At 72.4% G+C, this 22,171-nt stretch overlaps 4 protein-coding genes across 8 annotated transcripts; 3 read left to right on the plus strand and 1 right to left on the minus strand.

The window, feature by feature from the left end:
- The first annotated feature begins 421 nt into the window (after positions 1–421).
- Positions 422–7,043, plus strand: CYP27B1 (cytochrome P450 family 27 subfamily B member 1). The gene is made up of 9 exons (XM_072847354.1): positions 422–784; positions 1,946–2,136; positions 4,115–4,311; positions 5,072–5,272; positions 5,353–5,507; positions 5,576–5,742; positions 6,191–6,272; positions 6,349–6,546; positions 6,646–7,043. The coding sequence occupies exons 1-9, from the start codon at positions 581–583 to the stop codon at positions 6,757–6,759; spliced, it is 1,509 nt and encodes a 502-aa protein (XP_072703455.1). The 5' UTR covers positions 422–580; the 3' UTR covers positions 6,760–7,043.
- A 1,424-nt stretch (positions 7,044–8,467) lies between these two features.
- On the plus strand, positions 8,468–14,079 carry CDK4 (cyclin dependent kinase 4). Of its 2 annotated transcripts, none has more exons than XM_072847373.1 (8): positions 8,468–8,552; positions 9,415–9,644; positions 10,351–10,486; positions 10,567–10,734; positions 12,388–12,497; positions 12,738–12,788; positions 13,007–13,142; positions 13,381–14,079. In XM_072847373.1, exons 2-8 carry the CDS (start codon positions 9,427–9,429, stop codon positions 13,810–13,812), a joined length of 1,251 nt encoding a protein of 416 aa, XP_072703474.1. In that variant the 5' UTR covers positions 8,468–8,552; positions 9,415–9,426; the 3' UTR covers positions 13,813–14,079. The 2 variants fall into 2 exon arrangements, with proteins under 2 accessions (XP_072703474.1, XP_072703475.1); XM_072847374.1 differs by having other exon boundaries at positions 12,430–12,497.
- Positions 14,080–14,456: 377 nt separating this feature from the next.
- TSPAN31 (tetraspanin 31) lies at positions 14,457–17,110 on the minus strand. 3 transcript variants are annotated; one of them, XM_072847225.1, is made up of 6 exons: positions 16,947–17,110; positions 15,969–16,094; positions 15,488–15,568; positions 15,066–15,215; positions 14,846–14,974; positions 14,457–14,763 (listed from the first exon to the last, which is right to left on the minus strand). In XM_072847225.1, exons 1-6 carry the CDS (start codon positions 17,007–17,009, stop codon positions 14,689–14,691), a joined length of 624 nt encoding a protein of 207 aa, XP_072703326.1. In that variant the 5' UTR covers positions 17,010–17,110; the 3' UTR covers positions 14,457–14,688. The 3 variants fall into 3 exon arrangements, with proteins under 3 accessions (XP_072703326.1, XP_072703325.1, XP_072703327.1); XM_072847224.1 differs by having other exon boundaries at positions 15,969–16,136; positions 16,947–17,108; XM_072847226.1 differs by lacking the exon at positions 15,066–15,215 and having other exon boundaries at positions 15,969–16,136.
- Positions 17,111–18,181: 1,071 nt separating this feature from the next.
- LOC140644459 (uridylate-specific endoribonuclease C-like) lies at positions 18,182–21,495 on the plus strand. Of its 2 annotated transcripts, none has more exons than XM_072847312.1 (6): positions 18,182–18,922; positions 19,559–19,761; positions 19,845–19,961; positions 20,579–20,685; positions 21,073–21,269; positions 21,361–21,495. In XM_072847312.1, the coding sequence occupies exons 1-6, from the start codon at positions 18,657–18,659 to the stop codon at positions 21,473–21,475; spliced, it is 1,005 nt and encodes a 334-aa protein (XP_072703413.1). In that variant the 5' UTR covers positions 18,182–18,656; the 3' UTR covers positions 21,476–21,495. The 2 variants fall into 2 exon arrangements, with proteins under 2 accessions (XP_072703413.1, XP_072703414.1); XM_072847313.1 differs by having other exon boundaries at positions 21,127–21,269.
- The last annotated feature ends 676 nt before the right edge of the window (positions 21,496–22,171 follow it).

Consider the following 22,171-nt stretch of genomic DNA (forward strand, 5'->3'; position numbering starts at 1 on the left):
AACGGGGGCGGGGATGGGGGACGGGGGGGCTGCGTGTGTCCTCACCATCCCCCTCCCCGTGGGGACAGGTCCCCCCTCCCCGTGTCCCCGTGGGGGTGCCTGGCCCCGCCCACTTCCCAGTGTGGGGCGTGCTGGGAACCAGTGTGGGACTGGGGGGGTGCAGCGGGGTGTGCGCACGCGCGTGGCCCCCCCCCGGGCTGCTCGTGCCCGTTCCCACGCGTGTGCGCGCCCCACGGGAGCGGAGCCTCCGCCCCCCCGGGCCCACACGTGACCCCCCCCGGCCCCTCCCGCGCTCTGATTGGCCCGGGGGGAGCCTTTATGCAAATCTCCCCGCGGGTGGGCGGGGCGGAGCTGGGAGCCACGAGGGGGCGGGGTTTGAAGCCGCAAGGGGCGTGGCCACGCGCCGAAGGGGGCGGGGCTCGCCCGGCTCCACGTGGGCGCTTATAAAGGCCCCGGCCGATGCCAGCGGCGCAGTCGAGGCGCGTTCCCGCGGTCCCCACGGTGCCCCCGTGTCCCCAGGCCACCCGTGTCCCCAGGGCCACCCGCCGCGTCCCCAAGGCGCCCCCCCCGCCTCCCCGCCATGCCGCAGAGCCTGCGCCTGCCCGCCCGGGCGGCCCTGCTGTCCCGCTGCCTGCCCGAGCTGGGGGTCCCCCGGCACCCCCCGGTCCCCCCCACGGCCACCCGGGGCCCCCGGAGCCTGGCCGAGATGCCGGGGCCCAGCCCCGCCGCCTTCCTCTACGACCTCCTCTGCCGCGGGGGCCTGCGGAGGCTGCACGAGCTGCAGGTATCGGGGTGGGGGGCACGACCTGACGCGTCCCCGCTGGGGCTGGGGGCGCGGGGGAGCCTGATCTCACTCTCCGGGGGCTTGGAGGGGACCTGGGGACCTTGCGCCCACCACCCTGGGGCTGGGGGGGGACAGTGGGATCCTGGTCTGACTGCCCTGGGGCTTGGAAGGGATAGTGGGACCCCGGTCCCACCACCCTGGGGCTTGGCGAGGACAGGGGGACCCCATTCCCGGTGTCCAGGGGCATGGAGGGGACAGGGGGACCCCATTCCCACCACTGTGGGGCTTGGAGGGGCTGGAGAGGACCCCAGTCCCACCACCTTGGGCTTGGCGGGGACAGCAGGACCCCAGTCCCACCGCACTGGGGCTTGGAGGGGAGAAGGGGACCCCGTTCCTACCACCCTGGGACGTGGAGGGGATGGCGGGACCCTGGTCTTGCTGCCCTGGGGCTTGGGGACAGGGGCACCTTGCTCCCACCACCCTGGAGCTTTGAAGGGATTAGTCGGACCCCGTTCCCACTGCTCTGGGGCTTGGAAGGGACGGGGTGAGCTCCAGTCCCACTGCCCTGGGGCTTGAAAACGATAGGGAGGATCCTGGTCTCACTGCCCTGGGGCTGGGAGGGGACAGGGGGGACCCTGGTCTCACTGCCCTGGGGCTGGGAGGGGATGGAGGGACCTTGATCTCAATCCCTGGGGCTCAGAGGGGACAAGGGGACCCCAGTCTCACAAACCTGGGGCTCAGAGGGGACAAGGGGAGCCTGATCTCAATCCCTGGGGCTCAGAGGGGACAAGGGGACGCTGTTGCCACCGCCCTGGGGCTTGGTGGGGACAGGGGACCCTGACCTCAATGCCTGGGGCTCGGTGGGGACAGGGACCAGCCCTGGGCTCTCACCGAGCGGCGGCTGCTAATGGTTAACCCGTCACCGGGCACGCTGTGCCCTGGCTGGGCTCCCGGGGCGGGTGAGCAGCGGCACCCAGGACGGGGCCCCGGGGCCACCCACGGGTGGGCACAGCAGGGCTGGGATCAGCGGGACACTTGGACCACCACCCCCCCCTGCACCGCGGCCGGTCCCCTCCTGCCCGGCATCTCCCCGAGGCTCCGGGTCCCTGCCCCAGGGACACCCTGGTGCCACCCTGGTGCCACGTCCCCGTGTCCCCGCAGGTGGAGGGCCGTGCCCGCTACGGGCCGGTGTGGAAGGCGAGTTTCGGGCCCATCCTGACGGTGCATGTGGCGGAGGCCGGGCTGATCGAGCAGGTGCTGCGGCAGGAGGGCGACTTCCCCGTCCGCTCCCACCTCTCCTCCTGGAAGGATTACCGGGTCTGCCGCGGGCACGCCTGCGGGCTGCTCACCGCGTGAGTGGGGCTGGGGGCTGCCCACGGCGGCCGGGGGCTCTGCCCAGGGGGCTGGGAGCTGGGCACAGGGGCTGGGGGCTGTGGATGGGGTCTGGGGGCTGTGGATGGGGTCTGGGGGCTGCCCATGAGGGTCTGGGGGCTGTGGATGGGATCTGCCCACGGGGGTCTGGGGGCTGTGGATGGGGTGTGGGGGCTGTGGATGGAGTCTGGGGGCTGGGGATGGGGTCTGGGAGCTGCCCAGGGGTCTGGGGGCTGTGGATGGGGTCTGGGGGCTGTGGATGGAGTCTGGGGGCTGTGGATGGGGTCTGGGGGCTGCCCATGGGGGTCTGGGGGCTGTGGATGGGATCTGCCCACGGGGGTCTGGGGGCTGTGGATGGAGTCTGGGGGCTGTGGATGGGGTCTGGGGCTGCCCAGGGGTCTGGGGGCTGTGGATGGGGTCTGGGGGCTGCCCACAGGGTCTGGGGTCTCTGCCCAGGGGTCAGGGAGCTGTGCCCGAGGGCCTGGGGACTGCCCATGGGGATGAGGGGCTGTGCATGAGGGCTGGGGGCTGTACAGAGGGGGCTGGGGGCTGTGGGGGGGTCAGGGGTCTGCTCGTGGGGGCTGGGGGCTGCACGGGGGAGTCTGGGGGCTGCACACAGGGCTGGGGGACTGTGCATGGGAGTCTGGGGGCTCCACATGGGGTCTGGGGGTTGCGAATGGGAACTTGGGGGCTGCACACGGGGTCGGGGGCTGCCCATGGGGCCTGGGGGCTGGGGCTGGGGGCTGGGGCTCCGCACGGGGGTCTGGGAGCTGCACAGAGAGGTTGGGGGCCTTGCACGTGGGTCTGGGGGCTCTGCATGGGATCGGCGGCGGCGTGTAGGGGTTTGAGGACCGTGCCCGGGGTCCGGGGGCTGCACGTGGGATTCGGGGGGCCGTGAGTGGGGCCTGGGGGCTGTGTGTGGGAGCGGGGGGGGCTGCACGGGGGGTCGCGGGGTGCGTGCAGGGGGTCGGGGGGCTCTACACGGAGCCGCGGGGCTGCGCACGGGGCCGGGGGCTCCCCCGAGGGCTGTGGGGTGTCTCTCTGCCCCCTGGGGCTCCCGTGGGTGCTATGGGGCGTCTGTGCCCCGAGGGGCTCCCAGCCCGGCCCCCCCCGTGCCCCGCTCCCGTGCCGGGAAGGGCGTCCCGCGGGGCCGCAGCCGCCGGGGCGGGCGCGGGAAGGGCCCGGCGAGCCCGGGGTGACTCAGCCGTGATTCAGGCCCCCCCGGCCCCGCCCCTGCCCCCCCCCAGCCGCTCCCGGCTCCCCCCGGCCCCCCAAGCAGGATGTGAGTAACTGCCAGGGGAGAGCCACGGCCCCTGCGTGGGCACGGGGCCGCAGGGCGGGGAGACCGGGGTCCCCGAGTGCCCGTACGCCCGTGCGCAGCCCCGAACCCCCATAACCCCGTGTGCAGCCCCCGACCCTGTGCTCTGCCCCCCGGCTCCGTGCGCAGCCCCCGACCTTGTTTCCAGCCCCCAAGCCCGTGCGCAGCCCCTGGCCCCCGCGTACGCCTCCCCGACGCCGTGCGCAGCCCCCCAGCTCCATGCTGAGCCCCCCGACCCTGTGTACGCCCCCGGCCCCATGCGCGGCCCCCAAGCTCCTGCACGCCCCAACGCCATGTGCACCCCCAACCCCTGCGTAGCCCCCCAGCTCCATGCACAGCCCCCACCCTGTGTACACCCCCGACCCCATGCGCAGACCCCAGAGCCGGCCCCACAACCCCGTGCTCAGCCCCCCGACCCCATGCGCAGCCCCCACCCCCAGCCCCACGCCAGCCCCCCCGGCCGCCCGCGGGCACCCACCCGTGGGCACGGGGGACGTGCAGGGGCCTGTCGCCGGCACAGGCGGGTGCCCACGCTCGCGCCCGGGGCGCGCCAGCCTCTTCCTTGGGGGGGCCCCGTCCCCCGCGTCCCCGCGCATCCGCCACGTCCCCGCGCGTCACCACCCGTGTCCCCCGTCCCGCAGGGAGGGCGAGGAGTGGCAGCGGCTGCGCAGGCTGCTGGGGCGGCTGCTGCTGCGGCCGCGGGCGGCCGAGGGGTACGCGGGGCCGGTGGCCAGCGTGGTGGGCGACCTGCTGCGGCGGCTGCAGCGCCAGCGCGACCGTCACCCCCAGCACCTCGTCCCCGACATCGCCACCGAGTTCTACAAGTTCGGCTTGGAAGGTGGGGGGGGGGACACGGCGGCGGGGGGGGCAGTGGGGCTGTGGGCCCCTGGGGCTCCCCGTGTCCCGCGAGGGACTCCCTGCGTCCCCCAGGACCTGCTGTGTCCCCACGTCCCCACGGTTCCCTTATCCTCCAGGGCCTCCCGATGTCCCCATGTCCCCCAGGGGCTCCCCGTGTCCCCCAGGACCTGCCATGTCCCCTTGTCCCCATGGTTCCCTCATCCTCCAGGGCCTCCCCGTGACTTCTGTGTCCCCCAGGGTCTCCCCGTGTCCCCCCAGGGCTCCCCATGTCCCTGGGGACGTCCCATGTCCCTCAGAGTCTCCCATGTCCCCCAGGGACTCCCTGTGTCCCCGGGACTCCCCGTGTCCCCTATGGCACCCCACGTGCCCAGGGCACCCTTTGTCCCCCAGTGTCCCCAAGGACTCCTGTGTGTCCCCCCCAGGGCTCCCCACTTTCCCCATGGTGCTCCTCATGTTCTCCAAGGTCCTCCATGTCCCCAAGGTCCCCGCCACATCCCAACCATGTCCCCAAGGACTCCTGTGTCCCCCAGGGCTCCCGACGTCCCCCGCGGTGCTCCCCATGGCCTCCAAGATGCCCCTTGTCCCCACCCCATCCCCAAGGACTTCTCCCCATGTTCTCCGTGGAGCTCCATGTCCCCAGGGTGCCCCTCGTCCCCACCGCGTCCCCAAGGACCCCGGCGTCCCCAAGGGCTCCCCGTGTCCCCAGGGCTCCCCTGGCTCACCCCCGTTCCCCCCGACAGGCATCTCCTCCGTCCTCTTCGCCTCCCGCCTGGGCTGCCTGGAGCAGGAGGTGCCGCGGGACACGGAGACCTTCATCCGCTCCATCAACACCATGTTCGTCATGACGCTGCTCACCATGGCCATGCCCAAGCCCCTCCACCGCCTCTTCCCCAAGCCCTGGCAGACCTTCTGCGAGGCCTGGGACTACATGTTCGCCTTCGGTGAGGGGACACCGAGGGGACACGGGGACAGCTGACGTCCCTCGGCCGCGGTGACGCTCACGGGGCTTCGTCCTCTCCAGCCAAGGGTCACATCGACCGGCGCATGGCCGAGGCGGCCGAGCCGGGGGAACCGGCGGCGAAGACGTGCCTCACCGACCACCTGGCCCGGGAGAAGGTCCCCATGAAGGTCATCTACGGCAACGTCACCGAGCTGCTGCTGGCCGGGGTGGACACGGTGAGGAGGGGACGTGGGGTGGTGTCCCCAGCTCCGTGGGGCCCCGCTGACGCCGCCTCCCCCCGCAGATCTCCAGCACCCTGTCGTGGAGCCTGTACGAGCTGGCGCGGCACCCCGGGGTGCAGGCGGCGCTGCACCGGGAGCTGGCGGCGGCGCTGGGCGCCGGCTGTGGCCCCTCGGCCACCGCGCTGGGGCAGGTGCCCCTGCTGAGGGCTGTGGTGAAGGAGACCCTGAGGTGGGGACGGGGACACGGGGACGGGGACAGGGATGGGGCTGAGGAGGGGGACAAGGACAGGGATGAAGATGGGGATGGGGACGGGGGTGCGGATGAGGATGAAGATGGGGGCAGGGATGTGGCTGAGGATGGGGATGGGGACGAGGAGGGGAATGGGGAGGGGACAGGGACAAAGATGGGGATGAGGCTGGGGATGATGAGAGGGACGGGGATGAAGACAAGGATGGGACGGGGATGGGGACGGGGATGGGGACAAGACCAGGGACGAAGATGAAGATGGGGACGGGGGTGGGGATGGGGATGGGGTGGAGATGGGGATGAAGATGGAGACGGGGACAGGGATGGGGACAAGGACGAGGATGGAGATGAAGACGGGGTGGGGATGGCGAGGGGGACGAGGACAGGGATGGTGACGGCGTCGGTGACAGACCCCCCCGTCCCCGCGCAGGCTCTACCCCGTCATCCCCGCCAACGCCCGCGTCGTCCCCGACCGCGACATCCGCGTGGGCGACTACCTGGTGCCCCGCAAGGTGAGCTCCGGGCTGGGCCCCCGCCGTCCCCGGTGGGTCCCCGTGTCCCCGCTCACCCCGGTGTCCCCCCCCCCAGACCCTCATCACCCTCTGTCACTACGCCACCTCCCGGGACGGCCGCCTCTTCCCGGCTCCCGACTCCTTCCGACCGGAGCGCTGGCTGCACCGGGACGCCGCCCGTCACCCCTTCGCCTCCCTGCCCTTCGGCGTCGGCAAACGCAGCTGCGTCGGCCGCCGCCTCGCCGAGCTGGAGATCCACCTGGCGCTGGCACAGGTGAGAGCCCCCCCCCGTCCCCAGCTGTCCCCAGCTGTCCCCAGCGGTCCCCGTGTCCCCAGCATCCCTCATCCCTCTCCCTGCTCCGACTCTCGGCAGATCCTGCTGCGCTTCGAGGTGCGGCCGGAGCCCGGCGGTGGCCGCGTCCGCCCCATGACCCGCACGCTGCTCGTCCCCGAGGCCACCATCAACCTCCAGTTCCTCAGCCGATGAGCGGGGACCGACGAGGGACGACGCGTGCGTGGCCCTGACCTCAGCCGTGGCCCCTGACCCCGGTGGTGGCTACCGACCCCGGTGGTGGCTACCGACCCTGGTGGTGGCCCCGACCCCAGCAGTGGCCTTGACCCCATGACGGCTCCGACCCCGGCGGTGGCCTCGACCCCATGATGGCCTTGACCCTGGCGGTGGCCCCGACCCCGGCGGTGCCCCCCCCCTTCACGCCCGCGGCCGCTGCTCGTGGCCGCGCCGGGCTATTTAAAGGTTTATTTATTGGCTGATGAAGGCGTTTGGGTGTCTTGGTGCCGGGGTGCTCCCTGCCCCCCCCCCCTCGCCGGGTTTCGGGGTGACTCAGCGCCCGCCGCGCCCCCCCCGCCCCCCCCAGGTGCGCCGTGGGGTGCCGGTGGGTGGGTGGGCGAGTGGGTGGGTGCCTGCCCCGACGTGCCGGCAGCACCCAGGGGTGACGTGGCCCCGCAGCCGCCGGGCGGCTCCGGCGCGGCCCAGGGCGGGGGCAGAGCGCGGCCCCCCCCCCACCCCCCTGCCCCGCTGCGGGGGGGCCGGGGGGGGAGCGCGGGGGTCCCGAGTGGGGTCCCGGCACCGCAGCGATGCCACGGGCCAGGCCCCGTGTCCACCCGGGCCTCCACCCCTGTGGCTGTGTCACCCCGCTGTGACCCTGCTGTCACCCACCCGTGACCGGACTGTCACCCCCCCGTGACCCTGCCCCCCCCCCCCGTGACCTCGCTGTCACCCCCTGGGACCCGACCGTCCCCCCCTACAGTGCCCCGGGGCGTGGCCGGGGCCCTGTCCCACGCCGGCCAGGGCAGGGTTAACACGGGTGGTGCCTCCCACGGAGGTGGGGGGGGTGGGTGTCAGTGTCCCACGTGGGGACCGCGCTGATGTCAGCGCCGGGGGGACTCTGGACCCTCGTGGGGCCCCTGACGCAGCCGAGCGCGGTGACACCGGCACCGCGCCGACCTCCCCCCCCCCCCCCCCGGCCCTGGGGCACCTGTGGGACCCCGCACCCCACGGGTGGGGCTGGGGGCAGCGTGGGGAGGGGTGGGGCTGGGGGGAGGCGCCCACGCGTGTGCCCGTGCACGGGGGGAGCTGCACGCACGCATGTGAGTGCCCCCCTCCTCCCCCCCACGGGCCCGGGTCTCCCCGTGGGGCCCATCACCGCCTCCGCGTGGGCTCAGTTCCCCCCGTGATCCCGCTGCCGGCGTGGGGCCGTTGCAGCACCACGGACAGAGCCCGAGGGGGTCCCGCGACCCCCGGCACCCCCCACCCCCCGTGTCCCCGTGGGTGCCGTGTCCCCTCGTGTCCCCCCAGGCCACCCTCTCCTCCAACCCCGCGTGTCCCCGCCACTCCCACGCAGCCCCGTGTTCCCCCCGGCCCGTGTCCCCCGGGACGCAGCAGCGCGGGCGCGGGGGGGGGGGCCACCGGGCGGGGGCGGGGCCGGGGACGCACACGGGGCGTGTCCGTGCCCGCGGGCCCCGCCTCTGCGCACGCGTGTCCCGGGGTCCCGCTGCCCACCCCCACCCCCCCGCTGGTCCCTCCCGGGACCGCGGGTTCGAGTCCGGCCGGGGCGCCGCCGCCCCCGCAGGGTCCTCGCCCTCCGAGCGCCCCTCCCCCGGGGCAGCCGCGGACGGAGCCCGGCGGGCGGGGCCGCCCCCGGGTCCCCGCCGTCCGAGTCCCCTCCCCCCGGCCCTTCCGGCCGGCCCGACTCGCTGGTTCCGGTCCTCCAGCCCCGCCCCGCCCGGCCCGCGCCGCCGAGTCCCGCGCGCCGCCGCCCGGTGAGTCCCGGGGCCCCCCGCGCACGTGGCCCCCCACGTGCGAGCCCCGGCCACGCGGGTGCCCCTCCCCCCGCCCGCCCCCGGGGTCCCTGCCCCTTCCACGCGTGGCAGCGGAGGAGGGCGGCCCCGGGGTTGTTGTTGTAGGGTCGCGGGGGCGGGGCAGTGCCCGGGGCCGGGGGCGGGATGGGGGCCGGTCGGGGGTGCCGGGGGTCGGGGGCTGGTTGTCGGGTGGGGGGTCGCGGGGTGCTGGGTGGGGGAGCCGGGGTGCGGGTGCCGGCTGGTGGGTGCTGGGGGGGGTCCCAGGGGGCCGCCGGGTGCTGGGGGTGCTGGGCACCAGGGGCACTGGGTGCTGGGGGTGTGGGGTGCCGGGGGTGTGGGGTGCCGGGGGGCTCGCTGGGTGCGGGCTGGCGGGTGCTGGGGGTGGTGGGGCGCTGGGTGCCAGCGGGTGTGGGGTGATGGGCGCTGGCTGGGAGATGTGGGGTGCTGGGTGCCAGCGGGTGTGGGGTGCTGGGTGCCAGCGGGTGTGGGGTGATGGGTGCCAGCGGGTGTGGGGCGCTGGGTGCCAGCGGGTGTGGGGTGATGGGCGCTGGCTGGAGGGCACCAGAGGGGTGTGGGGCACGGGGTGCTGGGGGCTGTGGGGCACTGGGTGCCAGGAGAATGTGGAGTACCGGGTGCTGGGGGTCTTGCTGTGGGTGCTGGGTGCCCGGGGGGTGCGGTGCTGGGTGCCGGCTGGCAGGCACTGCGGGGGGGGGATGGTGCTTGGGGGGTGTGGGGCACTGGGTGCTGAGTGCCCGGGGCTGTGGGGTGCCGGGGGTCTCACCGTGGGGTGCCGGGGGTCTCGCTGCGGGCGCGGGCGGCGCAGGGCCGCGGCAGGATGGCGCAGGAGGGGCGGGCGCAGTACGAGCCGGTGGCGGAGATCGGCGTGGGCGCCTACGGCACCGTCTACAAGGCGCGGGACCTGCAGAGCGGCAAGTTCGTGGCCCTGAAGAACGTGCGGGTGCAGACGACGGAGAACGGGCTCCCCCTCAGCACCGTCCGCGAGGTGGCCCTCCTCAAGCGCCTCGAGCACTTCGACCACCCCAACATCGTCCGGTGAGCCCCACGGCGCTGCCCCACGGCACGGCCCGGCCCCGCGGCGCGGCTCGGGGGAGGCCACCGTCTCCTGCCGCGTCGCGCTTGGGGGTTAAGGGACTTTGCGTCATCCCCCGCCCCGTGGTCTCGTCCCAAGGTCGTGGGGTGGGGGACAGGGGACAGGCCGTCTCCTGCCCCACAGCTGCGGGTCGGGTGGACGGGCGCCATCTCCTGCCTCTTGGCGTCACCCCCTGGTCCTGCTCCAGGGCCGTGGGGTGGGGGACGGGGGACGGCCAACATCTGCCCCACGGCCATGCTTGGGGGCTAAGGGGCTTTGCGTCGTCTCTTGCCCCGTGGTCTCGTTCCGTGGCCATGGGGTGGGGGACAGGAGCCATCTCCTGCCTCTCGGCTTCATACGTGGTCCTGCTCGATAGCCGTGGGGCGGGGGACAGGGGGTAGATGACATCTCCTGCCCCACAACCATGGGGCGGAGGGGACGGGAGCCATCTCCTGCCTCTCGGCTTCACGCCATGGTCCTGCTCTGTAGCCACGGGGTGGGGGACAAGTGACGGGCACCACCTCCTGCCCCGTGGCCATGGGGTGGGGGGGACAGGAGATGGGGGACCACCTCCCACCCTTGCATCTCCTGCATGGGGGGGCAGGGAGCAGCGATGGGTGTCCTGGGGGACCCGTCGCCCCACTGACCCCCCGTCCCCCCCGTCCCCAGGCTGATGGACGTCTGCGCCACCATGCGGACGGAGCGCGAGACCAAGGTGACGCTGGTCTTCGAGCACGTGGACCAGGACCTGAAGACCTACCTGGACAAGGCGCCTGCGCCCGGGCTGCCCCTCGACACCATCAAGGTGGGTCAAAGGACTGAGGACGTGGGGGGGGCGAGGACTTGGGGGAGGGGCCCGCTCACGCCGGCGCTGTCCCCCGCCAGGACCTGATGCGTCAGTTCCTCCGTGGCCTCGACTTCCTCCACTCGAACTGCATCGTGCACCGGGACCTCAAGCCCGAGAACATCCTGGTGACCAGCAGCGGGCAGGTCAAGCTGGCCGACTTCGGCCTGGCCCGCATCTACAGCTGCCAGATGGCCCTGACCCCCGTGGTGCGTGCTTGCGGGGGGGGTGGGTCCTAGGGGCTGTGGGGCTGGGTGGCAGGAGCTGTGGGTCCCAGGTAGGATCAGATCTAGGTGGCCCCGGGTCCTGGTGGCCATGGGTTGGGTTGGCCATGAACCCAAGGATCTATGGGTCCCAGGTAGGCTCAGATCTGGGTTGCCGTGGGTCCTGCTGGCGACAGGTTGGGTCGCCTCTGAACCCGAGGAGCTGTGGGTCCCAGGTAGGATCAGATCTAGGTGGCCCCGGGTCCTGGTGGCCATGGGTTGGGTTGGCCGTGACCCCAAGGAGCTGTGGGGCCCAGGTGGGCACAGATCTGAGTTGCTATGGGTCCTGGTGGCCACAGACCAGGTTGGCCATGAACCCAAGGAGCTATGGGTCCCAGGTAGGCTCAGATCTGGGTTGCCGTGGGTCCTGCTGGCCACAGGTTGGGTTGCCTATGAACCCAAGGAGCTGTGGGTCCCGCTAGCCTCAGATCTAGGTGGCCCTGGGTCATGGTGGCCATGAGTTGGGTTGACCATGAACCCAAGGAGCTGTGGGTCCCAGGTAGGCTCAGATCTGGGTTGCCGTGGGTCCTGGTGGCCATGGGTCAGGTTGGCTATAAATCCAAGGAAAGTTTGGGATCCAAGGAGGTCCTGGGTGGCTCTAGAGCCAGGTGGCCATGGCATTGGCTGCCACAGGTCTGGGTGGCCAGGAACTTGGTGGAGCTGTGGGTCACAGGTGGCCCCAGGTCTAGGTGGCTTTAGTGCGTGGCTGTGAATCCAGGGAGCCGTGGGGCTGGGTGGCCACGGGTTTGGGTGGCCATAAGTCTATGGGAGCTGTGGGTCCCAGGCTGGCACAGATCGAGGTGACCTCGGGTCCTGGTGGCCATGGGTTGGGTTGGCCATGAAGCCAAGGAGCTGTGGGTCCAGGGTGTCTCTAGAGCCAGGTGGCCATGGCGTTGGGTGGTTACAGATCTGGGTGGCCATAGGGCCAGGTGGCTGTGGGGCTGTGTGTCCTGGTAGCCATGGGTTGGGTTGACCATGAACCCAAGGAGCTGTGGGTCCCAGGTAGGCTCAGATCTGGGTTGCCGTGGGTCCTGGTGGCCACGGGTCGGGTTTGGCTGTGAATCCATGGAGTTGTTGGTCATCGGTGGCTCTAGAACGAGGTGTCTGCAGCTCTGGGTGGCTGTGGGACCACCCAGGTCTTGATGTGGAGCTGGGTGGCCCTGGGTCCTGGTGGCCACAGCTTGGGTTGGCCGTGACCCCAAGGAGCTGTGGGGCCCAGGTGGGCACAGATCTGGGTTGCTGTGGGTCCTGGTGGCCGCGGGTTGGGTTGGCCACGAACCCAAGGAGCTGTGGGTCCAGGGTGGCTCTAGAGCAAGTTGGCCATGGAGCTGGGTGGCCGTAGGGCCAGGTGGCCGTGGGCTGGGCGTCCTGGTGGCCATGGGTTGGGTTGCCCGTGAACCCCAAGCTATGGGTCCCAGGTAGGCTCAGATCTAGGTGGCCGTGGGTCCTGGGAGCTGTGGATCCCGGGTGCCCACAGGTCTGGGTGGCCATGGGGGCTCAGGTAGCTGGGCCGCCATGGGGCCGGGTGACCCCAGGCTCGTGCAGCTGTGGGGCCGGGTGGCCGTGGGGCCGGCTGAGCGGGTGCCGGTGCCGCGGCAGGTGGTGACGCTGTGGTACCGGGCGCCCGAGGTGCTGCTGCAGTCGACCTACGCGACGCCCGTGGACATGTGGAGCGTGGGCTGCATCTTCGCCGAGATGTTCCGGAGGAAGTGAGCGGGGAGGGGACACGGGGGGACGCCCCGGGGTGGGGGGGGACACACACACGACACCGGGGGAGGGGGACGACACCAGGGGACACTTGTGTGGGTCCCGGGGTGCTGCTGGGTAGGTGAGGCTGGTGGGGGATGGTCAGGTCGCCCCTCACCTGGGGGTGCCAGCAGCCGTGGGGGGTGTCCCTGTGTCCCCCCACCCTGGTGACATCCCTGTGTGTCCCCCTGTCCCCCCCCAAGGCCACTTTTCTGCGGTAACTCGGAGGCCGACCAGCTGGGCAAGATTTTTGAGTGAGTTTTGGGGGGTCCTGGGGGGGTCCTGAGATGGGGCCGGGGGTCCTGGGTTGGGGAGGGTGTCCCGGGTTGGGGGGTGGGGGTGAGGGGGGCTGGGACAGGGCTGGGGGTCCCAAGGTGGGGTGTGGGGGCTGGGGGAGGTTGTTTTGGGGGGCTGGGGGCGTTGGGGGGCTGGGCCTGGGGGTCCCCCAGCCCTCGCCCCGTGTCCCCCCCAGCATGATCGGGCTCCCCGTGGAGGACGACTGGCCCCTGGGCGTGGCCCTGCCCCGCTGCGCCTTCTCCGCCCGGCCCCCCCAGCCCGTCGAGGGCTTCGTCCCCGAGATGGAGCCACTGGGGACCCAGCTGCTGCTGGTGAGGGGGGGCGGGGGTGACACCGGGGGGGGGGGACGGGACACGGGGACACTGGGTGGCAGGGGACACGCTCGGGGACGCACACAAAGGGACACAAAGCACCCTGGGTGGGGGGACACGGGACGATGGGACCCACGTCGCATCCCGAGTTCTGCAGGCACCTTTGGGTGCGTGGGGGGGTGACGGTGATGCCCCCCCCCGGTGTCCCCTGACGGTGTCCCCGTGTCCGTCCCCCCAGGAGATGCTGACCTTCAACCCCTACAAGCGGATCTCTGCCTACGACGCCCTGCGGCACCTCTACCTCCAGGACGGGGGCGGGCGAGGGGTAGCAGCCACCCCGGGGGGGCACCCAGGACTGGATTTGGGGGGGATCCCCCCCCTTTATTGCAGGGAGCCCCCCCGCGGTTACGGACACGGGGAATGGAGCCGCTCCCAGCCCCGGGGACGCGCGAGGGGCTCGCACGGGGTCTGGGACACCCCCCCCTCGCACGAGGAGAGCTGGGGCACCCCCTCGTGCAAGCAGGATGTGCCCCCCCCCATCCTCGTGCAAGGTGGGTGCTGGAAAAGGAGGTGCCCCCCCCATCCTCGTGCAAGAAGGACGTGGGCTCCCCAGTCATCCTCGTGCGAGCTGGAGGGACGTGACCCCCCCCATCCTCGTGCGAGAAGGTGACACCCCCCATCCTCGTGCGAGGAGGACCTGACCCCCCCGTCCTTGTGCGAGGAGGAGGTGACACCCCCCCCCCCCCCGTCCTCGTGCGAGCCACGTGCGAGGGAAGGCCCCGCTCCTCTGCACTGGTGCTCTGCTCGCACGATGGAGCTGGGGGGGACACGGGGAGCCCTCGTGCAAGGGGGGGCGTGGGGATTTGGGGGCACGGGGATGAGCACCCCACTTCTCTGCTAATAAAGGGGCAGGGGCAGCACCCCGGCCCCCCACCCACCTCCTTGCCCACCTCTTGTGTGTCACGGGGGGGGGGGACACGGACACACGGTGACAGTGACGGGGGGTGACAGGGGTGCTGCCCCACAGAGAGCCGGAGCCGGAGTCGCAGTAGGGCGTTTATTTGAACGGGGACACGGTGACGTCCCTGCGGTGGCAGCTGGGGGGCAGGAAGGGATGTGCCACCCTGCCCCCCCACCCCCGGCAGCATGGGGGGGATGGGGCACTGGGTGCCCTCCCAGGGCCAGGCTGGGGGGACGGGACGGGGACACCGTGGGGCGCAGGGGCTGCCCGTCCCCTTCCCTGGGTATAAATAACCAGCGTGCACCAGTTTGGGGGGATCAGACGGGTGAGGGGGTACGGTGTTGGCTGGGGGGGGGGGGCTGTGCTGTCCCCTGGGGGGTAGGGGTGGCTCCTGGCGCGGTGTCCCCTCCCAGCACGGACCAGGGTGGCCATGGCCCCCCCCGCCCGGGGTTGCCACCACTGGCCACTGTCTGCCCTGGGGGGACCACACGTGCCCAAGGCTTCATGGGGCCGCGGGGGGCAGCTGGGGACGTGGCGGGGGCCCCGTGCGGGGGGGGGGGGGGCCCCCCGTGTCCCCCCCCCCGGCTATAGGAAGGCGCTGGGGTTGGCCCGGGGGTCTTTCTGGTTGCGGTAGCGCATGGCCAGCCACACTCCCAGGATCTGCAACGAGAGGGGGCGGTGGGGGGGGGCTCCAGTGACACCCCCCCAAAGTGCGTGTGACTCCCGCCCCCCGCCCCGTTACCTCCGTGAAGCTGAAGAAGAGCCCGACCCCCCCGAAAATCTTCAGGGCTTCGTCCAAGTGCTGGAGCATCTTCTCGCCGCAGGTCAGGCACTTGGCGTGGGGGTCCTTGCCCAGGAGGGTCTTGCATTTCTTGGGGGGGTAAAGAGATTGGGTGAGTGGCGGGGGGACGGGGGGGGGGGCAGGGGGGCTTTGGGGGGGCCCCCCCCACCCCAAAACTCACGGCGGGGCAGACGGGGAAGTCAGCCTGGAAGGCGTGGGCGGCGGGGGGGTCGGCGCTGCGGTTGAGCAGCCCGCAGCAGTCCAGCCGCTGCTCCAGCTCCATCCGCGTCTTGTTGCTCAGGAGGGACCAAGCCGAGCTGAAGAGCCCCTCCTGTGCGGGGGGGGGGCACCGGGCGGGGGCCCCCCCCCCCCCAAAATTCAGCCACTGACCCCCCTGTGTTTCCCCACCCCCGTGCCATGGGGACACCCCTCCGGCAGTGCAGGGCCACCAAGAGGTGGAGGGGGAGTCCCCATGGACCCCATCCCCGTGCCCACCCTGGGGGGCTGCGGACCCCCTCCCGGGGCCTGCAGGAGGCTGGGGGGGGGCATGGGGGTCGGTGTGCTCCCCCCGGGGGTGCGGGCAGGGGTGCGGGCAGGACTCACCTGCCTGCTCCTGTTGATGGCCAGGCAGGAGCAGGAGACGCCGAACTGGAAGATGAAGACGAGGCCGAGGATGATCATGTACTGGGGGCCCGAGTCAAGGGGGGCCTGGACACGCTGGGTTGGGGGGGACACAGGACGGTGCCCCCAGAGCCCCCCCACCCATGGAGGGGGGAGAGTGGGAGCTGAAGCTCTTCCTGTCCCCACTGGTGGCACTTCCAGGACCCCCTCCCCCCGTCGTTCCCCCCCCAAAACCAGGGATACCCAGCCCCTCCCCCCAAGACCCCCCAATATTTCTAGGGCAGGGCTGGATCCGTGCCAGAGCGCTCAGCCCCCCCCCCGTCCCTGCCTGTCCCCCCCCAGCACCCCCACGGGGGGGACACCGAGGAGGGGCTGGGGACACTGAGGCCGGGGGAGGGGGGGGTGTGTGTGTGGGTGTGTGTCACCGTGTCATCGTGTGTCCCCCCCCCAAAATGAAGGATACGAAGAAGAGCATGACCTGGTGGTGGTGGACGGCCCCCACCAGCCCCACGATGGCGATGAGGAGGAGGAAGACGCCGACGGCGATGACGCCGCCGATGAGGTGGATGCTGGAGACGATGCTGAAGCCCTTGCCCCAGGCGGCCACCCCGATCAGCAGCAGCCCCACCAGCTGCGGGGGGGGGCGTGTGGGGGGGTGTCACTTGGGGACCCCCCCGTGGTGGGGCGGGGGGCACCCTGGTGTCACCCTGCCTCAGTTTCCCCAGTCGGGTGTTGCTGCTGGAGGAACTGGGCTGGCAGGGGGCTGGTCCCCCCACCCGGGGGGGGGGGGCCCGCTGTGTCCCCCCCACCAAGGGCCGGGGGGGTCCCCCACCGCTGTCACCTTGTGTCACCCCCATGTCCTCGAGGGCGGGGTGAGGTCCCCAGGGTCAGTGAGGGGGGGCACAGCCCGAGGTCCCCAGGACCTTTTTTGGGGGGGAGGAGAGGGGAACACAGTGTGGGGGGCCAGGGCGAGGTCCTCAAGGCTTGGGGGGTGGCACAGCCCGAGGTCCCCAGGGCCACCGGAGGTGGGGGAGAGGACGCAGCCCGGGGGGCCAGGGCGGGGTCCCCGGGGCCGGCGGGGCACACAGGGGGACACAGCCCGGCCCCCCATCCCCCCCGGCCGTTGGGGTGGCACAGGGATGTGGGCATGGGGGGGGGGGTGTTGGGGTGGCCTTTGACCCCGCTCCCCACCTGTGGGCCTCAGGCACCCCCCGCCCCACACCAGGGACCGCGGGGGACCCCGACCCCCCCCAGCAGGGCCCGACACCCCCGGGGGGGTCCCAGCCCCAGCCTCCCCCTTCGGGGGGCGGCAGCGTCCCCCCTCAGGCGGGGCGGCCCGGCGGAGCAGCGCCCCACGACAGCGGGGACCCCAGATCCCCGGCGGGGGTCCCGGCCCCCTCGCAGCCCCCCGGCCCCCTCGCAGCCCCCCGGCCCCGCTCACCACGTAGACCACGTTGAGGGCGCAGAGGGCGTTGCGGGAGCAGGCGAAGCCGCCGCACACCATGGCGGGGGGTCCCGGGGGCAGCGCGGCCCCGGCGCTCCGGCCCCTTTAAATCCCGGCCCCGCGCCCAGCGCCGCACTGCGCCTGCGCGCCACGCCCACCGCCCCGCGCCTGCGCGCCCCGGCCCCGCCCCGCCCGCGCACGCGCTCGGGGAAGGACGGGCGGAAGCGCGCTCTGGGAGGGCGGCGCATGCGCGCGGCGCGCCCTGAGGCCGCGGCCGGGGTGAATGCCCGGATGGCGGCGGCGGGAGCGGGGTGTGAGGGCCCGGGCACCCCCAGGGCCCCCCCCCAGGAGCCCCGTACCCCCCCCCCCCCCCCCCAGGGCCTCCCCTTCTCCTCCTCCCAGCTGCCCCATGGCGTCCCATGGCCCCCGGGTCCCCTAGGGCCCCTGGACCCCACAGCGGCCTCGGGTGCCCTAGGGACCCCCTTACCCCCCAGTGACCCCTAGGACCCCCACAGAGCCCCGGGTCTCCCGTAGCCCAGGAGCCCCGTAGCCCCCCAGGTCACCGAGAACCCCCAGGGCCCCCATAGCCTCCCCGGTCCCCTATAGACCCCCAGGTTCCCTATTAGCCCCCCCGGGACCCCCGATCCCCCCAGGTCCCCACGGATCCCCCAGGACCCCAGGTTCTCTACAGCCCCCAAGGCTCCACACGCCCCCATACTCCCCCAGGCCCCCTAGGCCTCCTATAGGCCCCTAGAGTCCCCTATAGGCCCCTGTACCCCCCGGCCCCCCAGACCTCCTATAGACCCCAAGGCTCCCATGCCCCATGGCCCCCACATGCCCCTAGGCACCCCCGTGCCCCCTAGAGCTCCCCAGTGACTCTGCCCCCCAAGCTTCTCCAGTCGGCACCACGGTCCCTATAGCCCCCCAGGTACCCCATAGCCCCCCATAGTCCTCCGAAGCCCTCCCAGGGTTCCCCACAACCCCCATGTACCCCACAGATGCCCCGTACCAGGGGGTCTATGGGGTGCAGGTATCTGCCCGCTCCCCCCATCCTCTGAGGCTGCCCCATGGTCTCCGTAGCCCCCCCCCAGCACCCACAGGTCCCCATGGGCCCCCATCCCACCCCCACGACGCCCCCATAACCGTCCTATCTCCTCCCCACGGCCCCCCCAGGACCCCAAGACCCCCATGGCCCAGCCCCGAGCCCCGGGCGGGGCGGGGCCCTGCCCCCAGCCCCTGGGAAGGCCTTGGAGGGGCCACATTTGGTCCCTTAAACATTAAACAGCCCCAGCGATAAGGGGGGGCTGCTGCAGGGCAGCGCCGCGGGGGGGCCCCGGGGATGTGGGGGCGTTAAACACCCGGGGGGGGGGGGCTGGGAAGCCCCTGCCCTCCACAGCCATGGGGGGCTGGGGTAAAATAGGGGAGGGGGGCCCCAAATTGGGAGGGGGGCCCCAAATCGCCCCTTGGTCGGCCGGGCTCTGAGCCGGGAGCGGGCGGCCGGTGCCCGGACAAAGCCGGGGTTGTTCGTGGGGTACGGCTGAACCCCAAACCCGCCCCGGCCGGGCTCGGGGTGTCCCCCTCCCCGGGTGCCGCCGTCCCCCCCTTGTCGGCGAGGCCAGGTGCCGCCGGGGCAGCCTTTGGGTGTTATCGGCGGTGATAGCGGCGGCTATAAACACCCCGGCCGGGCCAGCGCGGCCAAGCGCCGCCATGACAGCGCTGGGGCTGCTCTGGCTCCTGGCCTTTGCCGGCGTGGGGGACGGCGGGGGTCCCGGCCCGGCGTCCCCCCAGCCAGGCTGGCGGCGGGACGCGGCCCCCGTCGCCGTCGCGGTGTCGGAGCAGGAGCTGAGCGGCGTCTCGGAGCAGCTCTACGGCGCTGACGGGAACCGCGCCGGCAGCGGGGACATCGTCCTCCGCCTGCAGCACCGGATCGACGCCGCCGAGACCAGGGCCGGCATCGACTACGCCGCCCAGAGGTGGGGGGCCCTGGGCACCTTCCTTCGCCCAGCGGTCTGTCCGTCTGTCCCTCCACCCGTCCTTCCATCCGTTTATCCACCCATCTCTGCACCCAACTGTCCGTGCGTCCGTCCATCCGTCTTGGCCTTCCTGGCAGCCGCCTGCCCGCGCGTCCCTCTGTCCGTCCGTGTTTCGTCTCTCCGTCCATCTCCCTGTCTACCCGGGCCCCCGCGGTCCCGCTGTCCGCCCCCTCGCCCCCGTATTCCCATCCTTGCACCATCTGTCTGTCCGCCCCTAGCCGTCTTTCTGTCCATCCATCCCTACCCACCTGCCTGCCCATCCTTCTGTCCACTCCACACCTCTCCACCCCACATCTCCACCCCACATCTCTCCACCCCACATCTCTCTGTCCCACACCTCTCCACCCCACATCTCCACCCCACATCTCTCCATCCCACATCATCTCCATGTCCTGTTTCTCCTGTCCCCATCTCTTCACCCTTCTCTCCACCCCACATCTCTCCGTCCCACACCTCTCCACCCCACCTCTCCACCCCACACCTCTCCGTCCCCTGTCCCTCCGTCCACCCCGCACCCTTTCCCAAGCGCCCCCGTCCCGTCCCGTCCCCGTGACCCCGCTCCTCCCCGCGTCCCAGGCTCTTCTCCTACGTGGCGGAGGAGCGGCTCTTCTCCCGGCCCACCTTCTCCCGCTTCCTGGCCCTGCTGGACAACTACGAGGAGGTGACGGGCCACAACGAGACGGTGACGGCCGAGGAGGAGGAGGAGGAGGAGGCCTTCCTCGACGCCATCTTCCAGACCCGCGTCATGGCCACGCTGACGAGCTTCTTCCTCGCCAAGGGTAGGGGGTGAGGATGAGGAGGGCCGGGGGGGCCGGTGGCCGGGCAGGGGGTGGCCGTCCCCACGGCAGCGCTGTCCCCCCAGGGCTGTACCCCTCGGAGGAGGCTTTCCGGGCTGACCTGAAGGAGATGTGGTTCGGGCTCTACTCGCGCTCCGGCGGGAAGGCGCTCGACTCCTCTGGCTTCGAGCACGTCTTCCATGGTACGGGGGACGGGGACACGCCGTGGGGACAGGGGAGACGCTGTGGGGACAGGGGGATGGAGCTGGGGGACACGGGGGACGGGGAGCATGGAGGTAGGGGGACGCAGGGGGACGGGGCAGATGGAGCTGGGGGACACGGGGGACAGGGAGGATGGAGTTGGGGGACATGGGGGACAGGGAGGATGGAGCTGGAGGACACAGGGGGCACGGGGATGGTGGAGCTGGGGGGACAAAGTGGGGACAAGGGGGATGGAGCTGGGGGGACGTGGGGGACAGGGAGGGCGGAGCTGGGGGGACGCAGAGGGGTGGATGGAGTGGGGGATGCAGGGGGTACCAGGAGGGAGGAGCTGTGGGGACACAGGGGACATGGAGCTGAGGGGATGTGGGGGACAGGGAGGGTGGAGTGGGGGACACAGTGGGGACAGGGAGGACGCGGGCAGAGAAGGGAGGTGGCAGATGGAGCCGGGGGGGACACAGGGGAGGCGGGAGCTGGGCGGCCGGGGATGTGGGGCTGAAGGGAAGGGGAAGGTGGGGCTGGGGGCCGTGGGGTGGGTGGGGGACACCGGCGGGGACGGGGACGGGGACAGGCGCCCGCCGCCCTCACCTGCTGCGCCCAGGGGAGCTCAGGCGGGGGAAGGTGTCCGGGGGCCACAGCTGGGTGCAGCTCCACGCCCTGGAGCGGTCGGGGCGGCTCAACTACCTGAGCTACAGCTACGACGGGCCCGTGAGTGCGGGGACGGGGACCCCCGGGGGGGGACGGCTGCCGTCGCTGCAGGGACCCGGCCGCTGGCAGCCCCCGGGGTCCCCGTCCCCGCCACCAGCACCCACAGGGTCCCCAAGCGGGGTCTCTGTCCCCTCGCGACCATCCCCTGGGTGCCGGTTTCTCCGTGACCGTCCTCAAGGTCCCCGTCGTCCCTACCCCCTCCCGATAACGTCCCCAGAGAGCCGGTGGCCATCCCCATCCGCCACCCCGCCACCACCCCTGTCCCCAGGATGTCCCATCGGCCGTCCCCGCTCGCCCCCGTCGCCATCTCCCCCACCCAGAGCATCCCCGACGTCCCCGTCCCTCCCGTGACCGTACCCCGGGGCCCCCCCCATGACCGTACCCAAGGTCCCCTCGGCGGCCGTGCCCAGCGTGCGTCCCCAACGCGTCCCCCGCCCGCAGTGGGCCACCTTCCCCGACGTCCTGGCCCTGCAGTACCGCTGGAGTGGTCACCTCAAGAGCATCGGCTCCACCTTCATGGGCTCCAGCCCCGAATTCGACCTGGCCCTCTACACCCTCTGCTACAAGACGCGCCCCGACCACCAGTGAGCTGGGGACCCACGGGTGGGGCGGGGCGGGGGGACGCAGCGGGGCGCGCTGCGCCTTTCGGGGGGCTCACGGTCCCTGTCCCCGCAGGTGCCGCGTGAGCCTGGGGGGCAAAGCCGCCACCATCCAGACCTACTCCTGGGCCAACTCCTTCTACGGGGACGGCCGGCGCTTCGTGGCCTCCTCCTACCCCCTCAGCCCCTGAGCCCAATAAACCTCCGCTCGCCCCCCGCCTCCCCGCCTCTGCCTGGGGACGGTGACGCTGCTGCTGTCCCCCCGCCCCGTGGGTGCCCCCCCCCACCCATGGGTGCTGGGCCACATCAGGGTGGTGGGAAGCCGTGGGGCCGTGGCCGGGGGGTGGCCTGAGCCCTGGCCGTGGGGTGGGCTGGGGCTGGGGACGTCCCCGAGGGCCCCCGTGTCCCCGTCCCCTCCCCGCCGGAGCCGTGGGGGTGGGACGCAGCCCTTGGGGCGAGCGTGTTCCTGGCGGGTGCGTGGCCGTGTGTGCACAGGCTGCACGCGTGTCCCTAGCGTGTCGGTGTCACGGTACGCATGTCCCCAGCGTGTCTCCGTGCCTGCACGCGTGTCCCTAGCGTGTCCGTGTCACTGTACGCATGTCCCCAGCGTGTCTCTGTGCCTGCACGCGTGTCCCTAGCGTGTCAGTGTCACGGTACGCATGTCCCCAGCGTGTCTCTGTGCCTGCACGCGTGTCCCTAGCGTGTCGGTGTCACGGTACGCATGTCCCCAGCGTGTCTCTGTGCCTGCACGCGTGTCCCTAGCGTGTCGGTGTCACGGTACGCATGTCCCCAGCGTGTCTCCGTGCCTGCACGCGTGTCCCTAGCGTGTCCGTGTCACTGTACGCATGTCCCCAGCGTGTCTCCGTGCCTGCACGCGTGTCCCTAGC

This window comes from Ciconia boyciana, chromosome 27 (assembly GCF_034638445.1).
Source record: "Ciconia boyciana chromosome 27, ASM3463844v1, whole genome shotgun sequence".
Lineage (NCBI taxonomy): Eukaryota > Metazoa > Chordata > Aves > Ciconiiformes > Ciconiidae > Ciconia > Ciconia boyciana.